The following is a 10,993-nucleotide window of genomic DNA, read 5'->3' as shown; positions in this document are numbered from 1 at the left end:
CTGTATACCAAAGTATATTAGAGTCAAATGTGAGGCCATCTGCCTGACAGCTAAAGCGTGGTTAAAACTGGGCCATGCACCACACACTGATCCCAAGCACAGCAGCAAATCTACAACAATCCCAGACCTCAATCTGAGTCAAATTCTGGGGCGGGACCTTAAGAGAGCTGTGTATATACAAATGTCCTCAAACCTCACTGACCTCAGCAATTTTGTAAAGAAGAGTGGGTCAAAATTCCTCCACAACAATGCGAGACACTGATAAAGCCACACAGAAAACAAGTACTTAAATTTTTTGTCAAAGTTTGTTCTACAAGGTCATGAATCATGGGGCGTGTGCAGTTTTTCCACACACTCTTTCTGTATTTTGACTCTTTTTGTTAAATAAAAAATGACAGTGTGACTTGGCATGTGTTGTTGTTCATGTGAGGTTGTAATTGCTTAATTTAAAACCTGGTTAGAAAGAGATAATTTTTATTATGTCCTGATACATGAAAGCTTGCGTTTTCTTCCTTTTTACCGTGACTGTAAATGTAAATTCATCAGATAAGGCGCAACATTTTCATTTTTTACTCAAAAGTAGATACTATGGAGTTTATCTTCATAGAAAGATTTTATTTGAAGTTGTGCTTTCCAATGTTTCGGATGTGTAGATTTGCTCCAATCGTTGACTCTATTAACTTTGGCTTTTTTTCACCCATTAAAAATATGTATAAACTACACTGTATCTAATTGGTGGGCATTCCACGTGATTCATATCATATCAAATAAACTTTATTTCTACAACATGAACTGACAACAAGAGTTGCCCCAAGTTGCTTTATATTGTTAGACCCTACAATATCAGTACTGTCTCATCAAAAATCATTGTCTTTCTTTTCAGTTCTGTATACATTTTCTCATAGTTTATCCACAGTCATCACCACCTTCCCACTTTGTGCTGCTAAGCTGGCTCTTAACACTTAGTGACACGAGGTAGGTGAGGCAATGCTTGTCATTCTTAAATGCTGTGTCGTTATAATCCCTTAATCAAATGCAGTTTAATTTCTAAAGCCTAAATTGAGTTTATTAGTCATTTTCTTAGCTTAAAGCAGCTGTTTTTAACTCATTATAGAGATGATGAGTTAAAAAAAAATAGCCAGTGTCATAAACTGTATCTTTCTACTCAACCACATGATGGAGCTGTTTATCTGTCATTGGTCTATATCAACCGGCCAGTCTCTTTTATTGCATTTGTTTAATCTTGCAGGTATCCGTTTCCAAAATAATAACAATAAAAACAAAAATGAACAACTATGATTTGTGTGAGTTTTAACCCGATGAAGATTATATTGAAGAAGACTTTTTTTAAAAAGCGCCATCGAGATCACACCAATTTACTTTCTGCCTCAAATTAGTTGAATTTCACGCCTCTGATGGGATTAAATGCGTTGTCTCGTGACTACAGAAATACTTGTCGTTTTTATTCACATGTCTACTTTCCCTGAAAACATTGGCAGATGTCCACAAAGATGATTCCGGATCTTTGTTTTGCTCCGCTACTGGAGAGATTAATAGCAACAAAAGAATGATGGAAATCGCATAATAAAGTGTCTGCGGTATCTTGTGGTATTACGCAGATGAACTTTGCGCATGCCTGGGCAGCTTCAGTCAGCGAGGACTTGAATGGGGAGGATTGGAACCAGATGTTTATTGGGACCGACGTGCCGGCCAATAAGGAGGAGGACCGTTTGGTCTGTGGGAGGAGCTTAGTCTCTATTCTCTACTCAAAATTTATTCTAACAGGTAGTTTAAAATCCAAACAGCACAACAAGAGCCGGGGGAGAAGGGAAGCGGTTATCCTTAACGGCACTGTGTTTCTGGATGTTCCCGGGCGGCGCTGATCATTCAGCATGCTGAGCAGGAAGGGCTCTTGTACGGGGATGTTGGGCGCAGCAGCCGTAGTGGACCGCAGCAGGGTCGGAGAGAGGCTGCAGGCTGCTCTGGCAGGGCTGCACGAGCTGCAGCTTCTCCGGGACAGACAGAGCGATATGGTGAACTGGGCGCTGAGAGTCGACCAAGAGGAACCGGTCACTTCGGTCATGGGGGCCGAGGAGCAGCGACTGGAGGCGACCCTGACAGCCCTGAAGCAACAGCTGGTAAGATATCATTTCATTAAAAAGCTATAAAGAATAAAAACAACAGAATCTCTTGTGATACTATGCTTATGCACAGCTTGATGCTGTCATGATATTTTATTGCTCACATTTATTTATTTTTTATTTATTTTTAATAAACAGTTTATTTGTATAGAAGGTGTTTCCGTCAGCTGATGCTCATGTGCAATCCGCCTTCAATTATTACCAGACACACTTTTATGTCCTCAGCTGGGGGTAGGAAGTAGGATGGGTGTCATAAATCAAGGTTCACTGCAGGACCCGAGGACTTTTTAGCTGTGTGCGCGCACACTTGGTGCACGAGGACCGCAGGGGGTCAAACCTCAATCATTAACCACTAATGCTGGGAAATTAAAAAAAATAGAACTTTTGCTGTGGATAAGAATCAAGGGAGTCTTGTTCATCAGAGGAGTTGTGGAGACAGAGAGTTCTGTGGAGTTTTCCATGACAAGCTTTTTCCATGCTGGCTGCTGTTATAAGCATTTTAAAGGAAGTGCAAGGGATTAGGGTGCTATACTTGACATGCAACTCTGGTCAAATGCATCAGACAGCATAAGGTTTAAATTGCGTTTTGCAATCATGCTGATAACCACTGGGAGTTTTCCAAGAATGGTCTCAGTTTAAATAGAAACCAGATGATCTAACGTGATCTTCCAAGAGAATGTAGCATTCATAAAACAGTGTGTTTGCAGGCACTGTCTCCAGAGATTTCACTTTAAGAACCACTGTAACAGTAAATACCCCACTCAAGCTGCAAAGTAAGCAGTGCTTCGCCCCAACCCCCAAGCTTTCCTCCTGTAGTAGTTTACACAATGGCCAGCCCCTCGCTGTGGGGGAGAAATGAGTTACCCACCACTGCTTCTTCCATGCTCCCCCATGTCCTGCTGGGGTTAATCATCAGCCACAGCTGAGTCGCTTTTGTTTTTCTGATGGTTCTACATTAGAGCTTCTTTTATCTAAACAACAGACCTAATCTGAATGGAATTACAGCATTACTGACATAGACTTTGACTTTTAAGACCAATTTTCCTGTTCAGAGACTGGCACAAAGAAACACTGAGTGAAATCCGTGTTTGCATGGGAAGCTTTACTGTGTAGCTTAGAAATCTTCTACCTTTCTAAGGAAATCTTTTTAGAGACGGTCTTTGTTCTAGGGTGTACCACTCACACTTTTGTATGTGTTGCCTGTTTTTCAGTCTCGTCTTCGAAAGCAGGATGTGGGCCTGAAGACTCACTTGCAGCAGCTGGACCAGCAGATCAGTGAGCTGAAGCTGAATGTGAGCAAGGCCTCCACGGAGCAGCTGGAGAGTGACAGCAGGCCAAGTTCAGGTGTGGTGGCATACTATATTAAAGCATACACCCAACCTACTACACATACTCTTAAATACTGAGAAGATCCTCATTGAATTGTTCCTTTTCTTTCAAGGTTTCTATGAGCTCAGTGATGGCGGCTCTTGCTCCCTGTCAAACTCGTGCAATTCAGTGTACAGCGAGAGCCTGTCATCTTCACAAACAAGCCTTCTCCTCGCTCCCATGAGCCCTTCTAATTGTCACGTTAGCCCTCCACCACCACAAGTTGATGTATGCCGCCGACGTTCTGCTGATGAGAGCACTACCCAGCCTAATCCTCCGCGGGGTTCAGGCCTTCATCTGGGCAGCAGCAGGATCCGTGCAAGCGCTACAGGCTCCGAACAGGCGCGGCCAAGACCTGTGTCAACTGGTAATGACATCTCTTAATTTTTTATTAAGACAGTCTTTCTTCTTGTAAAAGGAGCCTGAGCTGTGGAAAGTTAATGTCTGTTTTTGTTTCCGTCAGGTGATCTTGACAGAATGCTGGCTCAAGTTCCAGGCTACTACAAGTCTGCAGATGCAAAGAAACCCCCAATGTGTCCAAACCTTAAGACCTCCACAGGGGACCCAAAGTTTCAGCGCAATCTGGAGTCCCACATTGGGACTGAAAAGTACCACTATCCCAGCCCCCTGCACGCGGTGGCTCTCCAGAGTCCCATCTTTTCCAATGGGGGTGAAGCAAGCATGTATGGACTACTAGAGGGTCAAGGACCCCCAGGAAACAATTACAACACCCTAGAAAAGGCCTATGAGACAAAGACACTGACACATTACATTGACAACCTTCTCCAGCGCAGCCTGAGCAAAATCCAGGGTGATGCAGGAAGTCGAACTCTGGAGAAACACAGTGACTATTGCAGGAAACCCATTGAAGATAAAAGTGTTTTTTCTGAAGTGGCTCAGAAAGAGGTGCTTATGCTGCAGCCTCCTCCAACTAAGATGACAAACATCATTCCATTAGACTTCACCGAGAAGAGACACTGCATGGCATACTCCAGCCAAGAGCTAGTCGATATTGCAGACCATAGACAGTCGGTGAGAGGCCCACAGGTGCCACAGCAGTACTCCTATCCTGCTGCCATAAAGGAGTACAGCTCTGATGAGGTCACCTATTCATCGCTGAAGAGAAATGATAAACCACAAGAAAGGTATGGCAGTGTAGCAAAGAGCCTTTCTGACAAACGATGTGGAGAAAATCCAGAGCCAAGGCCACAAGATAGGAAGGATCACAGGCAAAGACCAGTGATGACCCATAGCTCTAGTGCAGAGGAAAGTCAAGGCTTTGAGGTTCATAGCAGTCACACAGCTTCACCTGAGTTTGTCCATGCCAAATTTGTCCCTGCGGGATCTCAGAAGGTCAAAGTTAGGCAGGCAGATCGTAAAAGCAAGGCTTTGAAACTGAAAAGGAAAACCAACGAGAAGCCTCGAGCTGCGAGGCACCAAAACTTTGACTCCTTCTGTGAGAGGACCAGAGAGATGAGCACTGGAAGAAAGGGAGACCACAGAAGATCGGGAAAGGGGAAAGCGACACAGAAAAATCCCACCTGTCAAACAGAGGGATACAGACAGGGTTCAGGCTCAGACTCCAGCCTCTACAGTCCTGGACTCATGTCTGCCCACAAGACCCACCCAAAGTCGCATACCAGCCAAGTGGTTACAAAGTCCAGCAAAAGCCCCAGACTGCAGGCTCTGGAGTATGAGCAGCCTGTAGAGCAGAGGAAGAAGAGGCAGATGACTGCCAAATGGCCTTCTGATGCGGACATGTTCCTGGCCTCGTGTGGTCAGCGTCTGAGGTCAAAAGAGCCCCACGCTCTGGCACCAGGGAGCATGCAGATGGTCCGGAGTATGAGTGCCAAGCCAGGCCAGTGGATACGACCTGCACTCCCCTTCCAGTCCTCCGTGTCTTCTAGCTCTTTTCTCCACAGTCTTAATGCCAAATACCCTCCAGCACCCTTTCACGTTACCAGTCACTACCCTCCAAGGTGTGAGTCTGAGTATTCAGCTGAATGCGCCTCACTGTTTCACTCCACCATCGCTGAAAGCAGCGAGGGAGAGATGAGCGATAACACCACCAACCGCTTCGGAGATAGCGAGTCCAGCCAAAGCTTCCAATCCTTCTCAGACTCCGACAGCAGCCTGTCCCTGTACGAGGGAGAGCAGGCAGAAAGCCACGATGAGGAGGGAAGCATGGTGTGGGCTGAGGCTGCGCTGGGACCCACCGCAGCTGGAAGGCCCCTCAAGCAGCTCCCACCCCGCCCTGAGCCCACAGCCTGCCGCATCAAAGCTTCCAGAGCCCTGAAGAAGAAGATTCGTCGGTTCCAGCCAGCCTCCTTAAAGGTCATGACCCTGGTGTAGAACAGTTTCCTCCAGGCACAATGAGAATTCCTGGGGAAAACACAGAGAGCTTTAGCCTCCCAGAACTGTTAAGATCTAATGCAATCTATTGTAAGAAAACCCCTAATTCAAGTTGGATCGCATTTGTGCACTGAGTGTGTAATTACTATGACAAAAAACACAGAAAAAAACAACAACAATGTATGAATGAATCTGAACGTGTAAAAAAATCACTGTATGTACTGCATGTATAAAATGCAACCCTTACACTTATTATTTTAAAATACATATTGCTATAATGGAATTTTCTCATAGCTTGCAGCTGCATTGAACAATTTTATTTCTCTGTCTTATAACTCTCTGTACATGAGAAATAATCTTGCTTAGTTACCATTTTACTTTCACTTGCTTATTGCTTATAGTTAATCATCTTATTTGAATAAACTGATATTTAATGTACACTGTGTCCTTTTTTCCTCATATATTCAGACAGCTAGATACTGTAGACATTTTTCAAATGAACCAGTGAGCAAAACAGTGTCGCCAGTGTCTTATCTGGTAACTTCCTTCTTCTTCTGCTCTCTCTTTGTTATCAGTCATGTTGGAGAAGTCTCTACTTAATCCTCACAAACATCCCACTGTGGCTGCCCAGTTTAGCATAGATAGCTCCTTATCTGCTTTCCTGATTCTGCCCAGCTGTTGGTTTAATAAGTCGCAGCTTCAACAATCAAACCAGTCGTGTTTAATTACAGGGTTAAACCTATCAGCCCCATTCGTTTGAATGTAAGTAAATACTCGCAATGACGAACTAAAACACACACTCCCACTCCTAGAGTTTCGCAAACAGACACCTAGATGACGGTCGCTGCAGAGGTTCGGGTTTCTGTGGAGAGACGTGCAGTTTTTAAAATCAGTCGGTGTGTATAGCAAGGGGCACATGGGATTTAGAAGTAATGACAGATGATAAGAGCCTCCTCATTTCTGAGCTGTCATGAGAAGCTTAGGCAGAGGGCAGCTGCATGAAGTTGCCCAATAATCTCGTTTCTAAAAAGCCTGCCTCGGTATCTTTCCATTAAAATTCTTTCAGAGATGGGGTGAGTGAAAGGGCATGAATGAAGGTAGGCAGCACTTCCAAAAATCAGTCCTCTCTACTTTGGTCATATTTGATAATGTTTTCTCCCATCAGGAGGCCACAGTGACCTTAAAGTTCACAACTAAGAAGCTTACAGGCCTGACAAACATTTTCAGCATTTGATCAAATTTTGCTTTGATGTGGTCCCTGCAAATCCAGTCATTACGAAGGCTATTATTTTTGGCTCATGAATCATTTATTCAGCGTGAGTCTCGCTCATATTTAACTAGAAATGTTCACTTTACCTTCAGAGGTTTAAAAAATGCATTTTCTTTTAAATAGAAATGCTCAATAAAGAGCAGAAGCACATTTCTTCTATTCGTTTTAGACACAAAGGGGAAAAAGGGGACGGGGTGCATGCTGATTTAAGTCAGCACTTTAAGTTCACAAAGTTGCAACAATCAAAACAGCTTATTAGGGTTCGTACATCCAGCTGACCTCTGTCCTCTTTGTAAGAGTGTCAGCAAGTGGTCGGTGGGATTAACGCTGTTGTTTTCAGCCCAGCTCAGAGAGAGCATGACAGGAGCTGGACTTGTCTTTGATGTTGAGTATTGCAGGATCGCGACGGCCTGACCTTGTGTGTTCAGTGACCTTTCCAGATGTAGGGCCAGCTCATCTCTGAGAGAGCATCTCGTCATAACAAAGAGGTCAGGGGTCTTGTTTTATGCTTGCCGTCTCTGGGCTTTCTTTATTGTGTTCCTCCGTGTCCGACATATCAGCCAGTTACTTTCTTTTAACTCGCTGTTTGAGACTGTGGCAAGAGGGCAAGCCTGGCTGTCTACTGCAAGCCCATTCCACGCAAAATCTTGCGTTTTCATGCAGAATCAGTCAGGATCTTAACTGTTATTATACTCGGATACCTGGGGGAAATAATTTGCCAAGGTGATGAAACCACGGTGGAACTGAAAGCAGTACGCTGAGCATCATGTATGCAGGCAAACACCTGCAAACAGGATCTTCCCATGACATTTTATAGGGTTTAAAGTTGTGTACACATAGGAGAAGGATTCCCAGTGGATACGGGTCAAGTCATACTGAAGGACTACAGATGTCGTGTGGGATCTCATTACAGCCACTCTGCTCTGAGCCTGACACCATATACGTGTGAACACATGGGTAAATGATCACATCTAAACAAGATGAGGCATCTTCCTGGCTCACACCTGCCAGTCAAAGGTGTTAACAAAGGTGTTTCGTTTAGTGTTTTTAAATATCATACTTTTGTAAAAAGTCTTGATTGAAATAGCATCAAAGCAGTGATGGTACATTACCTAAGTAAGTAGAAACATTTAAATAGCACATTAGGTTTCCTTACACGCACATGCAGACCAGGCTTGTGAGTCTTCAGGGAGTTATAAATAGGTGCATGTGTAATGCTAATTTACTTTCAGTACTAGGACAGTTAAACGGTGCCAAGAACGCACGCCACTGAGCTGGCTTTTACAGTTACAGTGATCTTATTATGCATGAACGCCTTACTTCTTCAGCTAACATGCATGTGATTTGATTAATAGTCCATTCACAGCTCCATCTCTGTAAAAGTCCCAAAAATAACAAGAGAGATAAAAAAAAAAAAGGGAATCAGATTATTTTAGATTGAAGTTAGCAATTCTGTAACAATGTCACATCTGCAAAACAAGGTAAATATCACAAACAAGCGTGACTGAGAGCAGAAAAAGAACAACAAAGGGCGTGTCACAGACAGGTACTACAGTAATTCAATTTTGACTTGGTTCACACTGGGTCACAGATGGAGGAGGGATTCTGCTCTTACACATGCATGAGGTAATCCCAAAACCCGATCCACACCAGCCCTTCCCAATCTGCCTGCATGTTCACAGCGCTTAATACCACATCGAGCAGTCTGTTTCATCTCCTCATCACAGTTACTCCAGTATATAATACTCCTTTTTCAATTCACGCTGCTTATTGTGTAATTCTCTTCATTTCTTGGTTGTATATTTCCCATCATGTAGTTCTTTTTTTTACATGATTTATTTGAGGCTGTGTTGCTTCCCTCATGTGAAAGAGGGTGCTGGGCTTCAGATATAAGATGTGGATTTACTATGTTGACAAATGTGAGCTCAGAAACTCATTACCACTCCGATGAGAGGAGCTTTCCTCTCCTGCCCAAAGTGGAACCCCCCGGAAGCCCAGGAGGGGGTCTCATGCTTTTCCAGGATCCTGCAAGAAAACAAGAAGGATTAACTTTAGTTTAACATGTTGGATAACAGAGCCAAAGCAGACTGACTCATGAGAACAGCCACAGCCGAGTCATGGCCATATTTCGGCTGTAGCTCATTTAGTCGTTTTTATTTCAGATTATCATGGACTCATTTCTGAAGGATGATTGCAGATTTGGCTCATATGAGAACTTAAGATCAGCTGAAAGAGATGTATGTTTATCAACATGACATCTTAGTGAAAACTGTGGTTGTATTTTGAAATGTCACCAGATATTTTGTGGTGAGCGATCATGTTGACAAGATGACTGGGTTTTTAACTGTAGTCTCTTCGCTTTTAGTTAAGCCACTGATTCAACCAGCAACTCAACTGCAGTCCTTTGCATGGGGGATGGGCTCTGTAGTGTGTGGGGAGGCTTTTGTCCCTTTGCTTACTGTACATATGAATGGGGCTGGACCGGAATGTCCAATCTAATGAATGTCAATAGTCTGAGACTTGGGTTAAGGAGCAGGCTTCGCTGGTTGTGTAGAAGTGGACAATAGAGATAGCGAACAGAGAGACAACACTTTAGAAAAGCGGGGATGTGAACAGGAAGAGATGAGCAACCAGAGACAAGTGTGAAAGATGGAGAGCAATAGAGACAGAGCATGAAAATGCAGAAAATTGAGAAAAAGCTGCATGGAGATGCATGATGTTAGGCCTTAGCTGGCCCTTTCTCAGCTACCACCTGTTCCTCTTTAAGCACATCCTGTCATTTAATACCTAATCCCTTCATTCATTCCAGCATGTTTACTAACCATTGTCTCTACTCCCTTCAAGCTGTGGTCAAGAGCTGGTTCAAAAGTTCGCAGTGTATGGAGGGCACGCACTCTCAGTAACTGAGGGCATTGTGAGTATTTTTGCTCCTGCTAAGCAATTGTCTGATACAAAGATTGTGCACGCATGTGAGGGAGTCGTGGGGTTCTAGCATTTGAAGCCAACATCATCAGATTTTTTTAATATGAAAAAAACCAAACCAATGGCAGACAGGTAATTGGGCAGACTACAGTACAGATTGTATTAGCAATCCATGTAAAGACACACATTTGTGAGAAAATACGTGCAGACAAAATTAACGACAATATAATAATAATCAATTTGACAGCGAATACAAACCTCAGTGGAAGCTCAGGTATCTGATCATCAACGAAAGTAAACAGTTTTGGATGGAGATCAAAGTAATCTCAGATAATAAAGTAACATCTGATTGGTTAAATAAATCCACACGCTGCTGAGGCGTTTCAATTAAAAATCATAAATGTCAAACAGACAGATGTGCAAGTGGAAAAGTATTTTCCAAATTTAGTCATTTACAATAATGTGCGATTCCTTGAATAATAAAATGCTGATGTCGCTAAGAATGAAATATTAACAGCAAGCAACGGTACATTTTTACTACAGTAGCTTTTTTATATTGGTGGGCATGTTTAAATTCAAATCAGTAATATAACACTGTTGTCCCTCTCACTCAGTAACGCTGTGCTTGGACTTTGATTTCTGTTATGTGTTATGTGACTACCAGAGAACAGCACACAATGAGCCACCAAGGCTAAAAATTGCTTCCTTGTGGTAAAATGGTATTTTGTGTGGCCTATGGTGTCGTGGAACTGGAGCAAATCATGATATTTTATCACTGTTCAGGAATTGAAACGGAAACAAGATTTTAATGCTGCCACATCTAACAGTACTACTGACCTTACTTACAAGCTATCTGTAATTCAACAGGGATATTTCCTGTAAATCTAAGTGGTTGGGTTTATCTTGTGGAAACCACAAATATCTGAACACTTCATTACTT

General features: G+C 43.1%; 1 protein-coding gene across 1 annotated transcript; it reads left to right on the top strand.

Annotated features, from left to right (window-relative positions):
* Positions 1-1,679: 1,679 nt before the first annotated feature.
* Positions 1,680-6,299, top strand: dact2 (dishevelled-binding antagonist of beta-catenin 2). Its single transcript, XM_085182638.1, has 4 exons — positions 1,680-2,138; positions 3,353-3,485; positions 3,583-3,876; positions 3,973-6,299. Exons 1-4 carry the CDS (start codon positions 1,893-1,895, stop codon positions 5,859-5,861), a joined length of 2,562 nt encoding a protein of 853 aa, XP_085038764.1. The 5' UTR covers positions 1,680-1,892; the 3' UTR covers positions 5,862-6,299.
* The last annotated feature ends 4,694 nt before the right edge of the window (positions 6,300-10,993 follow it).

This window comes from Neolamprologus multifasciatus, chromosome 13, assembly GCF_963576455.1.
Source record: "Neolamprologus multifasciatus chromosome 13, fNeoMul1.2, whole genome shotgun sequence".
Classification (NCBI taxonomy): domain Eukaryota; kingdom Metazoa; phylum Chordata; class Actinopteri; order Cichliformes; family Cichlidae; genus Neolamprologus; species Neolamprologus multifasciatus.
The sequence above is the reverse complement of the archived record's forward strand: the minus strand, read 5'-3'. Positions and strand labels throughout refer to the sequence as shown.